The 19104-nt window shown below is 37.3% G+C and overlaps 1 protein-coding gene across 12 annotated transcripts in view; it reads right to left on the minus strand.

Annotated features, from left to right (window-relative positions):
• EIF4G3 (eukaryotic translation initiation factor 4 gamma 3) overlaps window positions 1-19104 on the minus strand; it is a 390751-nt gene that overhangs the window by 155182 nt on the left and 216465 nt on the right. For all 12 annotated transcript variants that reach the window (XM_060089107.1, XM_060089108.1, XM_060089099.1 and 9 more), the window contains 4 exons: window positions 16301-16480; window positions 15394-15508; window positions 7706-7803; window positions 5027-5149 (listed from right to left, as the gene is read on the minus strand). In XM_060089107.1, coding sequence (XP_059945090.1) covers window positions 5027-5149; window positions 7706-7803; window positions 15394-15508; window positions 16301-16480 — 516 coding nt within the window. The remainder of the gene's footprint in view (window positions 1-5026; window positions 5150-7705; window positions 7804-15393; window positions 15509-16300; window positions 16481-19104) is intronic.

Raw genomic sequence — 19104 nt, forward strand, 5'->3', positions numbered from 1 at the left:
AGCCAAAAATAAATAAATTTAAAAAGAAAAAAAATTTTAACTACACAAATCAATACATAAAAATTAAACTAGATACCATTTTTAAATCTATCAAATAAGCCATAATGTAAGGTAAGGGGTATTCTCTCATACTGCTATTGGGAGATTAACTGATATATTTCCAGAGGTTAGGTAACAACTGGTCAGATGATTTCCAGGTATCAAGTTTGTAAGAAGCTCTTCAAAAAACTGAATAATCTGCTAACTTTGGTAATTTTCCCAAAAGACAGGAGAGGCTGTATCTTCCTTAATATGTGCCAGCAATCAATTATCTTTCACCTGACCCTATACTCTGTGGCATAGGACTCTATCCCAAGTTATATCTGTGCTTCCTTATAAGAGTAATTCTTAAAACAGAAAAAGGAACAAGAGGGAGTAGGGAGAGGAAGGAAAATATATAGTTCATTTTAAAATTTTAAGTGATTTCACTTCACCACCCTTTGGAATTAGACAATTCTGGAAGCCTTGCTTATACAGTCGTCCCTCAGTATCCATGGGGGATTAAGTCTAGGACAGCCCGTGGATACCAAAATCCTCAGGTGCTCAAGTCCCTTATATGAAAAGGTACAGTATTTGCATTTAACCTCCCAGGTACTTTAAATCATTTCTGTATTACTTATTATAACTAATACAACGTAAATGCTCTGTAAATAATTGCCAGTGCATGGTAAATTCAAGTTTTGCTTTTTAGAACTTTCTGTAATTTTTTTTCTGAATATTTTTGATCCCTGGTTATTTGAATTATTAGATGAAGAACCTGTGGATAGGGAGGGCTGACTGTACAACACCATACACTTATTTTTACCCTGCGGGGTCCAAAATGACTTTCAGGAAGCTGGCACATTTCTTAATATGAAAACGTTCCTTGTGCCTCACTGCTATCAACAACAGAGATATAGCTGAGAGACTTTGATGCTGAGGGAAAGTAACAAAAATGTTCCCTTCTTTCCAACTTAAATATTTAAGGACTAAAAGGGAACTCTGAGATTACTTAGTATAATCCTTCATTTTACATATCAAAAAATAGGGGTTTAAAGGGCTTAACATTCTCACCCAAGGTCATAAATCTAAGTGACAGAGTGGAGACCGACCAGCATCAAGTACTCTAGTATTCTGTCCATTCATGCACCTGTCTGTGTACTATGATCATCTGAATGGGCACATATATTACACATATTTCTATATCTTTAATACATCTGAGATATAAAATCTCAAGGAGTTATTCCACAGATCATTTTAAAACTCAGGAAGCAGGACAATTTTAAATTCAATCTACTCTTCAGGACAAAAACAGAAGCAGCAAAAACCTGTTTCTCCTCTCCATTCTCCTCCTCCAATGCAGTTTCTCTCAACTAGCTCTTCTTAGCTTGCTTGCTTGCCAAAATCATTCATTATCCCCCTTTTTCAAACATCCCATGTACACTGCATGTTGTGTTTTACTATAAATTCCAGTATCTAAGCTTGAAGAATGACCTCTGATTCTTCCCTCTCTCTAACTCCTAGGGGAACCATGCAATGTGTTTACCTGGACAGTACTAGTTTATGGCTGTTGTCCCAGCAAAATGATTAATAGCATCCCCATTCATCTCTAAAACCACCCCAATTTAGATGACAAATTATAGGGTTACCCTTTTTATAATCCTTACTTAGTAACCAATTGCTGAATATTTCTCTCACTGGCTTCCTCTCCTTCAACTGACTTCCTAATTTATCGCTAGAAATGATAACAGTCTCCCTTCACTCTATTTCCCACCTCCATGTGCCTTTCTGCACATGCTGCCACTCTGCCTGGAATACCCTTCTCTCTCTTTCCATTTTTGTGATACCAATCTGGGAACTCAGGCCAAGTGGCATCTCTGCTGTGAAGCCTTCAAGACTCCTCCAGTCATTCTCTGTGCCTTCTGAAATAACAATAATTGTAATACTAATAACAGATAACATTTGTTGAATGCTCATTATGTCCCAAGCTTAAGCAACTTTAAGTATTTAATACTTATAATAACTCTATATGATATTTATTTCCCTTGTTTTTTTTTTTTTTTTTTTTTTTGCAGTACGCGGGCCTCTCACTGTTGTGGCCTCTCCCGCCGCGGAGCACAGGCTCCAGACGTGCAGGCTCAGTGGCCATGGCTCACGGGCCCAGCCGCTCCGCGGCATGTGGGATCTTCCCAGACCGGGGCACGAACCTGTGTCCCCTGCATCGGCAGGTGGACTCTCAACCACTGCGCCACCAGGGAAGCCCTCCCTTGTTTTTTAAAATGTGGAAGCTAAAGTTCTAGAAGATAAGTAATTTGGCTAAAGTTACAAAATTCAGTTGTGGAACTAGGACTTGAAACCAAGTATATCTGATGCTAAGCCAAACCTTTAAACCTCTCCCCTGTACTATCTCACCTGTACCAAGTACCATTAATAGGTTTCTGTGATCCAACACATTTGAGCCTGTGCTGTAAATATGACCCACTTGGTCGCCTCTGTGCTTTAATAATTCTTGGTATACACTTCACAGGAGGATCGGTCATATATTAGTACGTATCCTCTGTCTCCCTTGAAGAGACTGGGATGAGCTCAATGATAGGGAAAGGGCTTTGCTATTCACAGCACACGCAAATGTGAATCAAAGCAGGTACTCCGTAAGGCCAAAAGCAATACAGTATTTACTATTTAGTCATAAATTCTGAAAAGGGTTGTCTCATCTGCAGTCTTACTTACTAAGACTGTGGTCTAGGATCTATTTAGAATTAGGCCAAGGCTACAAACTAGCAGTTTTTAGGTTAAACCTAAAGGATCTTATTTGGCTAGCATAGTGCTATTTATTAGTAGAATTAGTTGCCGATTAAAACTCGCAGATTGATTTCTAGCTTCTTTTGAAACATTGGGTCAACATTTTTACATGGCATAACAATTAGGCATTAATGATTGCCTCCCCTAACCAGGGATATCCTCTCCTACTCTATGTGCACCACTCTCCATGAATTTCTAGAAAATGAAGCCAAGTGTCGGTTGCCATCATCACACTTGCACTGTTGTTATTCTTAAGAGGAAAATGAAGTATTTCTAGTACATATGTCTGTTAAGAGGCTATTTATTCATTCCATGAAGTTCATGCATTTGGAAAGACAACAGATCGTTAAGTGTGGATTTAAATGCAACTACCTAATAAAATAAACTGATGCTTCAAGACAACATTACACCTCAAAAAGAACTACCAACATTATAATAATTGACTGATGACCTTTATCAAATAAAAATATACATTTAATGGGCTTTATGATTACCCAAACACATACATTCGTATTCAGGCCTGGGATCCCTGGGGAAAGATAAAGAGCAAAAGGATTCCTGTGATTAAGGACAGAGATAACCAGAAGAGGGTAGGATCAAGCTTGGTGAGATTAAAGAAATACAAACCAACCCACAGGGAATTAAAATGCAAAAAGATATACTAATATATATTCAAGTTGAGAATTTAAACACAAATCAACAAAAGGTTGTCGACTACATAGTTGGACAGTAACAATATTTTAATTAATGTGGGAAAATACAGACCAAAATTGAACTGCCTCGATCAACTAATCCTAAATTTTTGCTATAGTATGTTCCCACCTAACAGAGCACATAAGTGGATAACTTAAATGTGTATATGGTGCTTGTCCCACGTTTACGTACAGGGACAAGATTAAGTATAAGCCCTGTTCAATCATTCCAGATTTGGAATATCCCTGGGGAAATAACAGGGAATGGTGAAAAGTTCTATTAACAAGCATTAACATAACCTTACAATTCATATATCTAGATGGTTACATATTATATTTAGCTAGATGATGGAAGGACTGAGATAAAAGTCAGCCAGAGAGTATCATCGTTTCCAAGTGAAACACATCATTATACAAAGTCCCAAGTTTTAGGTCTACTCAAAATTCACAGATTTTCAAGGGGCTCTAAACTTAGACATCTGTTTGTGAGCTCAATTTTTAAAGAACTTTTTTTTTAACCTATATAGTACTACTAAAATCAAGTCAATAGTCTGTCATTCTGAAATGCCTTATATTTGATCATCCATATCACCTGTTTTGTAAACTGGGCTCTGAGAAGTACCTCACCATCCTGCCACAAGAGGGGGAAGCAAGCAGATCCTTAGACCTTAACAACTTTGGTTATGTCTGATTTATATGCTGAGCATTCACTTTAGATATTTTGAAGATTTGAAATCACTCTTCTCCTCTGAATGGTTTAGCAGAATTTAAAGTAACCCAATGATGAAATCAAAATTCTGTCAAACTTGTGGGGGGGGGTGTCCATTTTCTATCATAGTTTGCTAAACCTCAGCTTCTCCTGGAAAGCCTTGATATCTAAAAGCAAGAAAGTGAACTCTTAGAAGATCGTGATAACCACATTCTGCAACAGGAACAAAAAGGTGTTTGCTAGAACTTGTTAATAACCTTTGCAAATGATTAAAGAAGACACCCTCCACTCAAGAAGCTCATTTATGTAGTACTAAAAAGTAAGAGGTATACCTATAATACATTTAAATATGCTCTGAATAACACAGGCAATCATCTCAAACAACACAGTTCAATAAAAATATTTAAATTCTCAATTTTAATGTTAATATTATCACAGAGTGTAGCATTTAATTCCTAAGACTCCATATTGAAAATATAAAATACTCATTTAATGATGAGGTTTCCATAGGAATGCAGCTCCTTTTGGTACCATGCAATAATAGTTCATTAGGAAGAGTGGCAGCAGCTATGCTCTGAATGTGAAGACAATACAGAGAAATATTACCAATAAAAAGTTGGAAGTTATAACAGTTTACAAAGAGAAACAACATGTCTGTTTAAATATCATTTAGATATTCGAGGCTATGAGACAACTGAGAGAAAGGAAAAGTACAGTCAAGTGGCTATAGAAGAAAGAAGAGCTCAGTAGAGGTTAGTGAACAAAAAATACACATCATCATCCATCATGGCACATTCTGTCTTACCTGAGGAGGAGTAGGTGTGGATGTGGGTCTCCCTATGGGTGGAGTAGGATTTCTGCTGCCACCTCCAGACATAATCTCCTCTGTTATGTCTTTACCTCCCTGGTTTGGATCTCGAATTCTTATCTATAAGGTTACAAATAAGATGGCATATTTATAGATGGGTGTCTATGTAGTAGATTTATAGGCATATGATGTATAAAGATACAAACTGGGAAACCTGTCAAACGTCAAAGCTGACAATCACCACATTTAACTTGATTTCAATCACAGAACCAGAGGGGGTCATTCAAAAGAATTTAGGCCATTAGCTCTGACTTGAATTAATTAGCACAACAAGCTAAAATGAAACCTAGTTGGATAAATTTCTACGTGAAAAAGGCAAAGTATTAACACTTGTCTTTTAAGCAATGCCAAATTGACTGATTTTATTTATAATGCTTAACATAAGACAAGATTCATAAAAGAGTTTTAAAATATGGAAGTTACTATCTAAAGTTTTAAAGCCCTTAAATGGTTCTCTAACAAAATGTAAAATATCCATATCCTAGGACTCAGAAATAGGGATTTATGTTGCAGATAACCTTGTATATGTATGTAAAGATGCTCATTGCAATACTGTTTTTTTCCCCAGCAGACACAGAAAGATTCTAAAGGCTGATCAAGAACATAGTAATTAAAACTTTATGCTACAATATGTGATACCTAGAAAAATCGTACAGATGAACTGGTTTGCAGGGCAGAAATAGAGACACAGATGTAGAGAACAAACATATGGACACCAAAGGGGGGAAAGTGGCAAGGGGCGGTGGTGGTGTGATGAATTGGGAGATTGGGATTGACATATATACACTAATATGTATAAAATGGATAACTAATAAGAACCTGCTGTATAAAAAATAAAATAAAAAAATTTATGCTACATCCTTACAATTAAATACCAAACAGCCAGTAGAAAAAAAGAGATTGATCTACATGTACTAATATGGAATGACTGTCAAGATGTACTGGTAAATGAAAAGATGCAAGATACAGAACAATGTGTATGGTCTTCTTTTAATTTTTTTGAAGGCTACCTATGCATAGACATCAGTGGAGATGGTGCTATAATGGAGATGGAGTACCTGGGTCTAGGCCTTCCGTCCTGGGACAGTGCTGAAAGCCCCCCCTCTGTTTGTCATTTAATCCAGAGCTTATCAAGCTAGCCTTGGCTTCTTGAAAATTTCAAAGAATTCACTAATAAAACCATTTGTATCTGGAAGCTTTCCTGGGAGTAGGTCTTTATTAAGATTTCTACTATCAGCTATTTTTTCAGGTATAGAATCTTATGCTTACTATAGTTTTTTGGATTTTTAAAAATTAATTAATTTATTTATTTATTTATTTTTGGCTGCACTGGGTTTTCGTTGCTGTGTGTGGGCTCTTCTCTAGTTGCAGTGAGCGGGGACTACTCTTCACTGCGGTGTGCGGGCTTCTCGTTGCAGTAGCTTCTCTTCTTGTGGAGCACGGGCTCTAGGTGCATGGGCTTCAGTAGTTGTGGCACACAGGCTCAGTAGTTGTGGTGCACGGGCTTAGCTGCTCTGCAGAATGTGGGATCTTCCCCGACCAGGGCTCAAACCCGCACTGGCAGGCGGATTCTTAACCACTGCAACACCAGGGAAGTCCCCTACTACAGTTTTATGTACTGTTTTACAATTCAGTTATTCTACTTTCTTTTTCAGTAACATCTATTAATACTGTCTTCCATTTCCATTATTTTCTTTATTAATTTTTCTGCATTCTGAGAGTGTTCTTCAAGTCCAATATCTACCATGCTGTGTCAACATTTCCACAGCAGTTTCTCAACTGTAGTGTCATGATACATTGGCATGTCATGTTTATTATGATGTGTGCACAAATAATTTGTCTCTGATGAAAAAGAACCAAAGTTCTGAACCTCATTAATTTTTATTAAATGAGAGTACTTGCAAGAGTATTGCTATGATGTCACTCCCACCTATTTTATCTGTGTGAATGTGGGAAGCTCTTATAAACATCATTCATTTTGTGTGTTCTGATGGATAAAAGATTGCAAGCCACTGTTCTACAAAATATTCTGCAGTGCGTATTTCATATTACTGTACTCTAATTCTCTTGGGCCTGCCTGACTAGATAGAGGCAAAGCCTCTGTAATTTATTTAAAACAATTACATTTTCTAAATTCTGCTTTCTGTTTCTTAAAATAAATATATTCTATAGGAAAGATTTTTCTTGCTGTCCTTAATACTATGCCCATTTTCTCTTGTGCTATTTTTCCCCTGTCAATTCACATTTGAATATAGAGCTGACTAGGACTAGAGTTAAAGGACAATAAGGATGTGAGAACCGAGCTCAAATTCCTCCCACTTAGTGAGACTTTAGAAGATTAAACCTTCCTGTTCTGGAGCTGGATGGCATGTTGTCATTTAGCATAGCTAGCTCAGCGCGTGTTGAAAATTGATATTAAGCAAAGGGTACTTGCAACGTCTAGTTATATGCCCATACAAATCCTCCAGGTCTAGTGGTGAGGATATAAGGGAGGAATAAAAATTGGCAGTCATTTGGGAACTGAGGTGAATAATTATTACAGCTGTGGATAAACTTATTTGATAAGTAAATGGACATTCAATTTTAAAGTGAGAAAACTTAATGAAGATCTCTTACTGTTTTTTTCTCTCTCTTGGCTGGAGGGGGCTGCTGCTGCGTAGGCACTATGATAGGTGCTGACTGATACACTGGCTGACTTGGGTAAAAAGGCGCTCCTAAAGAATTGGAAAAGAATGAAAAAAAGCATTCAGTTATTTTGTCAACCACTATAAGACTAGTAATGGCACTGTAAATCTAGACAATTCGTTTTAAAAAAAAGTAACAGACAAAAATAAGCATTCTTCTTGCTCAGCTCTTTCCACCAGCTTCCCTCCAGCTACTGAAGTGGTCAAGGAATGATTCCCAAACAGTCATAAGCATCTATCTTTTCTTCAGCATCCACTATAAAAACAACTAAATAAGGAACTCCTGCAGACTACCACCAGAGTTACTGCTTAAAAAAAACATCTATCCTGGGGGCCCACTGCCTCCAACCATGATTCTCAAAGGTTTGTGTGGATGTGTCTTGTGTGTGGGTTTGGTCAGGGGCAGGAGAATATATCTCATCATCTTGGGGGTTGGGGTGGTCTAATTCTTCTCCTTACTTATGGAGAACCACTGCCACAGGGAGCTACCATTTAGGTTTGGTGAATGTCCTACTGTTGGGGCTGATAACAAGCAGCCTAAAGATAAAGTCCAGCCACTAGGAATCCAGGTTCCAAACTACATTTTCTACCATTCTCAAACTCCACACCTTTGCTCTAAGGTATAACGTATTCCTATCCCTTGAGTACACCAATCTCTTCAACATTGTTCATGCCTATGACTATACTGCCCTTCTGCCTGAAATTAACTTCTACCTACCCACCTCAATGAATCCTTTTGAACTTTCAAAACTTTGACTATTATTATAATTACTATTAAACCAGAGTGCTTATAGCAGAGGTGGTAAGAAGGGGTCAGATACTGGATATTTTTGAAAGTAGAACCTCCAGACTTGCTAAGGGATTAGATGTGGGTGTGAGAGAAACAAGTGTCAAGGAAAATTCTTAAGGTCTGTCTGAGCAAGTGGAAGGATGGAGGTACTATTTACTGTGTTATTTATTTATTTACTGAGATGAGGAAGAGTACAATTTAGGGCAGAAAAATCAAGAGCTCAATTTTGGACATGTAAAGTTTTGACATTCTTATTAGACTTTCAAACAGAGATATCAAGTAGGCCAAAAGAGACACAAGTCTGGAGTCGGAGAATAGGTATCCATTTTGGAATTAGACTATACGGACAGTATTTAAACCATGAGACTGGGTAACTCAGGAAATGAGTTCAAACAGAAAAGAAGCCCAAGAACTAAACTTTGAAGCACTCTATGCTGTTTATTTATTTATTTATTTTAATAGTGACCTTTTTTTGGCGGCGCTGCATTGCTTGCAGGATCTTAGTTCCCTGACCAGGGACTCAATCTGGGCCCACGGCAGTGAAAGCACAGAGTCCTAACCACTGGATCACCATGGAACTCCCAAGGCACTCTATGTTGTTTAGAGGTCACAGATATGAAGAAAACCCAGCAAAGGAGATGAATGGTCCAAGAATGGGCAGAGTGCTTAACTATGTCAAATGGTACTGGGAGGTCAATTAAGATTTAGCAAAGTAGAATTCACTGGTGACCTTGACAAAAGTTGTTTGGGTGGGGGTGGAGGTGTGCATCCTTATCTGTCTTCAGAAAATGAAGACAGTGAGTACAGACAGCTCTTTTTCTTAAGTCTTAAAGGGGGCTTCCCTGTTGGCCCAGTGGTTGAGAGTCCGCCTGCCAATGCAGTGGATGCAGGTTTGTGCCCCGGTCCGGGAGGATCCCACGTGCCGCAGAGCGCTGGGCCAGTGAGCCATGGCCGCTGGGCCTGCGCATCCAGAGCCTGTGCTCCGCGACCACAAAAAAAAAAAAAAAAAAAAAAAAAGTCCTAAAGGAAGCAGAAAAATGGGCTATAGGTGGACAAAAATATGAAGTAAAAAAAACCTTTTTTTTTTAAAAGATGGGAATGAAACAATATACCTGTATGCTGATAAAACTAATCCAGCAGAGGGAGAAAAAAAATGATAATGTAGGAAAGAGAGACGAGAACTGCTAGAGTAACAGCCTTAAATGGGTACATATATGATGGGTGCACAAGTGATGATTAGCCTTTAGTGGGAGAGATGGATAGCAGTCAAAGTAACAAGAAGGAAAGAAATGTGTATGAAGATAGTTAATACTGGTAAAATCCTTGGTACTTTAGTAAGAAGTCAAATAATGTAGGCTCCATTATCACTGTCATCATCAACATCTTCACCATCCCCACCATCATCATAATAATAATCCTCAAGTGGAAATTTCTCGGAAGCACTATGATTTGCAGTATCAGAACTCTGCAGGTATCAATCAGGTTTCGAGAATCAGATTTGGAAAAGAACTAAACAGGGCTGATGTAAACAGCATGACTAGGATTTGAGTAAATTCAAAGACAAAAACACATTAGCTATCCTCTAATAAGTGAGCAAAGTATTATCAAAGCAGAGCTCAAATAAGCAATTCTATACTACCATATACGTCACTAGCTCCAAAACTCACAAAACAAACCCCTAAAATTGGTTTCGAATGCTGTTACACAAGCAATACAATTGGCTCACCTTGCCTTATTTTTTAAGCTAAGTGAAATAAGATCCAAAAGGTAAAACATCACTTAAAAAAAAATCAGATTCTTCTAATGAATCAGTTCTGAATCAACATCATTGGGGCAGAGGCTGATGTATAATATATGCAACAATAAATACCAGCTGAATAAACCTGGCAGAACAGGATAATCTCAATATAGTGGGGAGTTAAACACTAAATTAGTAAAACATTTAGTCAACTATGGACCCCAGCAGAGCAGGCCTTCTGCCCTACCAAACAACAGTCTTTTTTTTTTAAATAATCTAATCCAACTTCTTACATAGGCAGGGACATTTAAAACATTTATTTTATTCTATTAAAAATGTGAATCACTTTTACATACCATTTATCAGGCAAGTTACTTAATGTCTCTGGAACTCTTATTCATGGAAGAGGTAGGTTTGTCTAGATCAGGAGGCCCAAATTCAGCTTAATACCATTTATTTTGTAAATAAAGTATTATGGGAAGACACCCACAAACAACACTTTATCTACTCTCTATGGCTGGTTTCCCACTACTATGGCAGAGCTGAATGGTTTGGGTTAAAGGTGGGTGTGGGGATGGGATCCTAGTTCTGCAAAGCCTGAGATATTTACTATATATGGTCCTTTACAGAAAAAGTTTGCTGACTCTTATTCTATATCAGTGGTTCTCCTAACCCCAGTCTATATAAAAGGTGCCAATGATATACGGCAAAATATATACAATAATAACCATGAAATACACACATACACACACAACTACAGGCTTGCCAACTTGACATTTTTGGAAAGGACTGTTCCTTTTTTGAAATTATTTCAGTCTTACTCTTGTGTTCTTAAAACAGCCTTCCTATAGGAAATGATACAGTAAGTAGCAGTTTGCTTTAAAAGTCTTATTGGCAAAATTTTAAATGTAATAGTCATGTATGTTTCTTCCTTTATTTTACTTTACTTTATATTTCACTTGCCCAGGATACTGAAAGATATGGGAACAACTGGTCTAGTCAATATTTAGATTTCATCTCATTGGCAAAACCCCAAGCACAAACATCACACAAATAAGTTCCTGAAAGGCACGGAGAATACCTCAACATCTACATTCCACAGAATACTTAGCACAAATGTCTTACACATTCCAGGTCTTCCAAAACCTTTCAAAACCTTCAATTTCCCATAGAAACAAAGATAAATATAGTGGTTAAATATGCAGGCTGGCACATAAAAATCAATTTATCCCATAATATACACATAATAATAATGTATTGCCGCTCTGCGAAAACACAATCAAACTGAATTTGAGGTGCCAAAAAAGTTTCCCACCTTCACACACTACGGGGAACAATGACTCCCTCAGCTCTTACGAGCTGAACAAGGTGCCCAAGCCCCCACAGAGACTCAGGGAAAGAGTGGAAAGAAGATGACAGAAGGAAAGGGAAATGACATGACAGAGTGAGAAAAAAGGAGAGTATACTGGCTTGAAGTAAGAGAGAACGGGGCCATCTACCACTGTAAAGTCTCAATCTTTTTTTTCTTCCTCAACATCACTGCCACCATCAACCACATCCCTTTGCTCCCAAAACTATGCTTTTCATCTTGGGCGATCACCCTCTAGGGTTGGCCTGGAAATAATTTCAGTCTCCATGAGGTATTTCTCATGTAACAGGCAACAAAATATTTAAGAAGCACTGACAAGAGGAAAACTGAAAAGTGACACTGAGCAAATACTATTCATTAGTTATTTTTCCTCAACACTATAGAAACACTGCAAAAATTATACAGAATTCTATGATCCTAGTTACTGAAATTCAATGTAGTTAAGAATATTTTTTGAGAACCACTGTTCAAGGTTTAAACCAAGTAGGGGAGTAAACTGTTAGTATGCAGGAGTGAAGTGCAAAGTTAAGGATGAAGAACTAAGAACTCTGGGGGGAGAAAAGCCCACCCAACTCACAAACTCCAGCAGTAGAGCAAGAAGGAACAAGTCTTGGATTCATTCCTTGCCAGTTCAGATAAAGGAAGGTCCTCTGCCCTAGAAGAAAGGACTCCTGCTTTGGAACACAGAAGTAGGATCCCATCCCCAAACCCACCTTAAACCCAACCCAAGATCAGGACAGGAGAGATGAAGAGGAAAGGGGAGGCATCAGGATCAGAGGGAAATTAAGAAATGCAAGTGAAAAGGTAAGAGAAGGGGAGATTCCAAGAAAAGGAAACAGAAAGGGAATGTTTATGGCTTCTACACCATAAGACCAAGGCAATATAGCTGGAGGACCTATAATTGATGGGAATGATTAGATTTCAACTTTTGATTCTGATAAAAACATACTAACTAGTGACAGGCTTTAAAACTAAAACATATGCCCCAATAACAAAAAGAACCTAAACTTCTATCAGCAGAGAACTAGATTATGATTTATTCTTAAAATGGAATACTATGTAGCTTGAAATTCTATAGGCAATGAAATGGAAAGATGTCCATGAATATGTCGTGAGATGGGGAAAAAAAACCAGGAGGTTTTAGAACATTAAAAATAGTATGTGCCCATTTGCATTAAAAATTATTTAAATATCAATGAAAAAAATATGTTTCAATCTGTTAAATCATTATTTTTTTAGGGGGTAAGGAGGGACAAAAATTGGTTATTTCAACTTTTTATGTCCTACATTATTTGTATTTTTCATCAACTTGGTTACTTTCATAATGAAAAACTATCTTAAGATCGTCTTTCTAATCTTAAGGAAACTAGGAAAACAGTGTTTTAATCTAGGTGATGAACTACCTACTCAATGTCTATTGGATCTATGGAAGAATTTCCTGGGGAAGAAAGAATATCTATCAAAAGGAACAGACATCAACAATATCTGAGATACAACTGCACCTGAATCTATTGCTTTTCTGTAAAAATAAATAAATATGGCTTATATATAAAAGAAATAAATAAAACCAAAACGTTATAATACTGTGTATACACATCATCAAAATATTTCTCTACTAGTAAACTCATCTGTATTGTTTCCATATATACTGCAGCAGTAGTTTCAAGAGCAAGGAAGAGGGCTGGCACAGACTTATAATGATGATATTTTCTGAGTCAAAAAATCATTTATGTGATCCGTAAATAAACAGTAGACTAAAATTCAGTGAGAAACCTTTCAAAATAATTTTGTAAATTCGAAGATACAATTGCATTCCCTTTGCAACATGGATTTGAAAGAGAAATACTGTTAATTTGAGCATGTTTACTCTGACAGATAATCTCATCTTAAAGTTTTTCTGTTCAATAAATTCTAGATAACAACAACAGCCAATTTTACACCTCAAGATAATTTTAATTGGATTTAAATTTTCAGAGCAAGTACCAATACAAAGGCACTAGACTTGTGTGAAAACTGTGCCTTAAAGCTAAGTTCAAGGGATGCACAAGTACCTCAACAGTACTGGCAATATTCTATGTTAAAGCTGGGTAATGTGCATATATTATTTTCCTTTTAAACATATGTGTAAACATGTATTATTCTGAAAATATCAAGTATTTCTTAGTAAAAATACCACTTAATAAAGCCATGTTAAATAAACATATATATTTGAGACATTTAATGAAGTTTTAAAGTACATCATTTTGAAATAGCAGTTTCACAAGTAACAGAAAGGTTTTCCTTTTCTAAAAGAAGTAAAGCTAGTTAACACTTGGTTGCTTTGCCTATTTCACCTCAAAACCTAAAGGAAACCTTCTTGGGTTATTCTAATACCCATCAATTATTCTATAAAGGTTTTTAACTGAGCCACTAATCCCAATGTTAGGAAATCAGTTAGTGGATACATGTTTATCTAGGGTGGGTTACCATCTTAAAAGAACAAGTTAAAATTTTAATATATCCTTGCTGTAATGGAAAAGAGCGATGCTTACTGAATTTTTTAAAAATAATTATTTTTTAATTAATTAACTAATTAATATTTTTGCTGGGTCTTCCCTGCTGCGCACGGGCTTTCTCTAGTTGTGGTGAGCAGGGGCTACTCTTCATTGCAGTGCATGGGCTTCTCATTGCGGTGGCTTCTTTGGTGCAGAGCACGGGCTCTAGGTGCGCGGGCTTCAGTAGTTGTGGCATGTGTACTCAGTAGTTGTGGCTTGCGGGCTCTAGAGCACAGGCTCAGTACTTGTGGCGCATGGGAGTAGTTGCTCTGACACATGTGGGATCTTCCCAGACCAGGGCTTGAACCCATGTCCCCTGCATTGGCAGGCGGATTCTTAACACTGTGCCACCAGGGGAGTCCCCTTACTGAATCTTAAAGTTTAACTTTTCTAGTATTTGCTGATTTTATCACTTATAATTCGCCTTCTAAGGAAAAAAAACAAGTGTGGTATGTAGTAGAAATTTACTGAATAAAATAAGTAATTTTCATTACTCCTTAGTTTAGTATCGGTTCACACACCAAGTATAAGCTTGGTGCTTGCTTCTCTACATTAAAAATACTTGTAATTTTTCAAGGCATTTCCATTTAACTAATCCTCAAAACCTCCCCATGACACAGATCTTACCAAAATTTTGCAGAAAAGGAATCACAGGTATACTGAGTTAAATTCAGTCATCCCATGTATATTCTCTAAGTGCCTACCAGTCACTGTTCTCTAGGTGCTAGGGATATAGCAGTAAACAAAACAAATAAAATTCCCTGCCTTCGTGGATATTACATTCTAGTGAGAAAACATTAACAAATGTTTTGGTAAATGGTGGTAAATGCTTAGAAAAAAAGAAATTATGGAAGGGAGATAAGGTGTATTTATGTATTCAGCAAAAATCCAGCAACAATCTAGGTAATCATGAGCCAGCAGCAGACATCAGACTCTTGAGACACGGGCTCTTTGCAACAGAATTACCAGCTCCTTCAGAAGGTGTCGTTAACTAAATACGTTTCTATAATATTCTTTCCTTGTAAGCCACTCGAAAAAAAAAAAAAAGCTTTCAGGTCAGAACTGTTTGCAACATTTTATTTAAAAGTCTTTCACACCACCAAACCTCACTACCTAACTGACCTGCCAAACAACAAAATGAAATAAGCACAACAAACTAGCAGAAAATTGCCTAATTTTTCATACTTACCATAAGCACTGGGGAAGTCCCCGGGTCCCGGTCCAGGATAAAAAGGACCTGGCCCTGGTGGCTGAACCGGATACTGCTGTGGGGGCCCAACATACGGAGGGCCACTATGACGGTACTGCAAGAGAGGGGTTACAGACATTTAGGAAGTAACATGAAGGTAGCTTACTATGGAAAAATAAAGGTGTGCGTGTGTGTGTGTGTGTGTGCATGTGCGTGTATGTGTGTGTAAGAGAATCATTTAAAGGAGGTAAAGCCACTTTGTTAAACACATTCAAAACACCTGCTTGCCATTAAGATGCAATGAGTAGATAGACAACAAGGATTTACTGTATAGCACACGGAACTATATTCAGTATCTTGTAATAACCTATAATGGAAAAGAACTGAAAAAAATGAATATACATATGTATAACCAAATCACTTTGCTGCACACCTGAAACTAACACAATATTGCGTATCAAATATACTTCAATTAAAAAAAAAGATGTAATGAGGTGAAAAAAAAGGTGTGCCTTAGGTAAAGCCATACAGCAAATCAGGGCACAGGCAGACATCAGCTCATTGTAAAGTTATTTCAGGCTGATAGCTTTCAATGACACTGAATGGTATTACTAGAACAGGTAGTTATGGACTCTATTTTAGAGCAGCTGGTTGTGGGTAACAGATTGGGAGAAAGCTAGGATATAAAAACAATTTCTCTATCATCTTAGAAAATTTTAAGAGATGAAGAAATATCTCCTTATGATATTATGAAAAATGACAAAATGGCTTAGACTTATATCCAACAGAAAAGTTCACCCATCACTAAAAACCAAAGCTACAAGCCACCCTCCCTGTTCCCTCTGATGAGAAGCTGAGTTAATCCCCACTCTGCTGATGGACCACATGGATCTGAGAAATACTTTACCTGTGGTATACAGTACTGAGGACCCTGGGGCACTGGGTACGGCATGGGCAGGTGGTTAACCATCATGATGTGCTGATTGGCCTGATACACTGCAGTGGGTGTCTGTGCACCAGGACGAATGGAAGGACTGCTGTTCGGGATGGTAGCTCTAGGAGGCTGTATTTGAGGCCTCTGGAAAAACTGAGGAGGGGAGAAAAAAAAAAAATATATATATATATATATATTTTTTTTTTTTTTACAAAGGGCAGTATGTAAATTTTACTATCTTGAGCTTTCTCCTTTTTTCCACTTATAAAAATCTTATCAACTTGAATTAGAAATACAACATACATAAAGAGAGACTTAATTGCCTATATCTGGGTTCACAAAAAGCATTCCACATGAGGCATAGCCACACCGATTCAGGCTTTGATCAATGCTGTCACTCATTTGAAAACGGTAGGGCAGCCTCACTTTTAAAATGAAATCTCAGCTAATTTAAACTAAAAATTCCATACCATAAATTATTAATTTTAAAATGTGTGGTAAAATATAACAAAAGGGGTAGTTGGTATCTCTCTAAAAGTTGTTCTGTTGTATAAAAGCATTGCTTCTTCCATAAAGAGTAGATAGCTCATTATCAACTTATTAAAAATTTAAGTAGTCCCCTAAAAAACTACCATCCAAGTCATTTATAAAGTATTTAGAATAACAATAAATCTTTCTGGACATTAAAATTTTCATCTCAGTTTATCAAGGTCAAATTAAACTAAAACCATCTGTAGGGTTGTCACACGCTAATTGTCACATGATAGGAAAAGCCTTCATTTTGCAAATAGTGGCAATCTCATACTAAACTGAACCCAATTTTCTTTTCTCAAATAGTTTGCAATAAAAGTGGAAAATCTAGACAGGCTTGAGAATGGTCTGGAAGGAGCACATCTCAAATCTTTCAAATGGTAACCAGTACTTGTGGTTGTTTATGGTTTTCACTGCAGGCTTAAAAGCCTTGAAACAATATTACCAATAGTAAATTCCCACTGTGAATGCGTGTATTCATCAGCAGACAATCAATCTCACTCTAATAATAATAATAAGATAATAGAGAAATAAAGAGGCCATGCAGAACCAGTAGTTTGTTACCTGGATGGGTCTGAATCCTCCCTTCAATTATGAAGCAAGAAAGCAGCAGGAAACAGAAAGAAAGCCAATGGAAAAGCTTATAGATCAGTAGGAAGGGGTAGGACATAGCATGCAGCTCAACAAAAATATCTTTCTATTTAGTAATAATAGGAGAAGAAAGAAGATTAGAAAATCAGAATGACAATTCTCTACTTGAGAATTCAAGGGCACATGGAATTGAAGAATCGAATGACATTTAATCGAAAGTAAATAAATCCACTGGCAAAAATATTCTAATAGTAGCCAAAAGTATTAACAGCTTGAAAGGAAATGTATGCTTAGTGGACAAGTACCATTGGAACTACTGATTCCTACTCTTGGCTCTCCCCCATGATATGACTCAGCATTAGTTATTTAGCATCTCTAGGATCTGCTCTCCATCTTCAATGGAGATGAGAGTTAACAGTAGAAGTGCCATTTGTTACTTTTAAGTTTGCAAAAGTCCTAAGAAATACCTAAACCTTTCAACTTTTACCAAGCTCCACATAACAGAAACTTGCTCTTTTCAATTAACCAGGTATATAAGAGGCCACTTATAGCTTTAAAATGGGGAAATATAGTAATACTCTAAAAATGCTGTCTAGCTCCAAAATCTCTTGAGTTGTCTCACAATTCCAGACATGTGTGTTGCTAGTGGTCCAAATAACTGCAAGTTTGACCTTTGGGCCCACTCAGGTCTTATCATGTCCTACTCTAAAGCATCAAGCTACCCACAGGTGGTAGGAAGTAACTTGTCATCTTGTGCTGAATTGGAAGAATTGGGATCCAGTGCCCAAGGCTCATCCCCATTCAGCCCTCATACCCCAAGGGAAAGAAAGCCCTAAAGAGGGTAAGTCACAGAAAAGCAACAGAGAGTAAGGTATAGCAGGAGAATGAAGTGAATGGGGAAAGCAGATGGAGGAAACTACAGAGCGTAGTTGGTGAAGATGAAAAGAAAATAGAAGAGGCAAGGGTAATATCATAGGAACCTGGGTTGGGTCACAATGACAGCAATAGTCTTCAAGTTATCTCCACGGACACAGTTTTGGTGACAGACACAAGAATCTCTGTCAGTTGCAACCAGGAACACTGGACTAGTAAACTTTCCAGGCTAGACTTCACTTTTCCTAATTATACAGCAGACAGAATCTATTATTCATCAATGTGAGCTGTGAACACATTTCAGGAATGAAGTTAACCATTTTTATAACTCGGTGTATATATCACAGGAGCCACAAAACTGCAACAGGACTCGAGGAAAGGAGGGTCATTCATCTGGCTCAACTTACTGAGCATTATGAGATGTCAGACACCGTGGATAAAAAGATTAATTCTGTAAGAACCTTTTCCATGAACTCTAGAGGGCAGGCAAGACAAGGAGAGTATCAAACGGATACAGGTGATGATCCACTGTGGTTATATTATCAACAAATTTTGTCAGAGTACTTATTGCCTTAAGACACATGGTGTTACGGGGAGGTGAGGGGGAGAGAGAGAGAGGAAACTAGTCCGTTAACTTATGCAGAACAAGAAAAATAGACATGGGTAAAGTTTTCCCATAAATACTTCTCTCACCACTATTTTCCAACTGTTCTGCTGGAATTTTTAACCAGCCTGTCTAGAATAACTGAGATTACATTTTATGCAAGGAGATTTCTGAATAG

This window comes from Mesoplodon densirostris, chromosome 2, assembly GCF_025265405.1.
Source record: "Mesoplodon densirostris isolate mMesDen1 chromosome 2, mMesDen1 primary haplotype, whole genome shotgun sequence".
Lineage (NCBI taxonomy): Eukaryota > Metazoa > Chordata > Mammalia > Artiodactyla > Ziphiidae > Mesoplodon > Mesoplodon densirostris.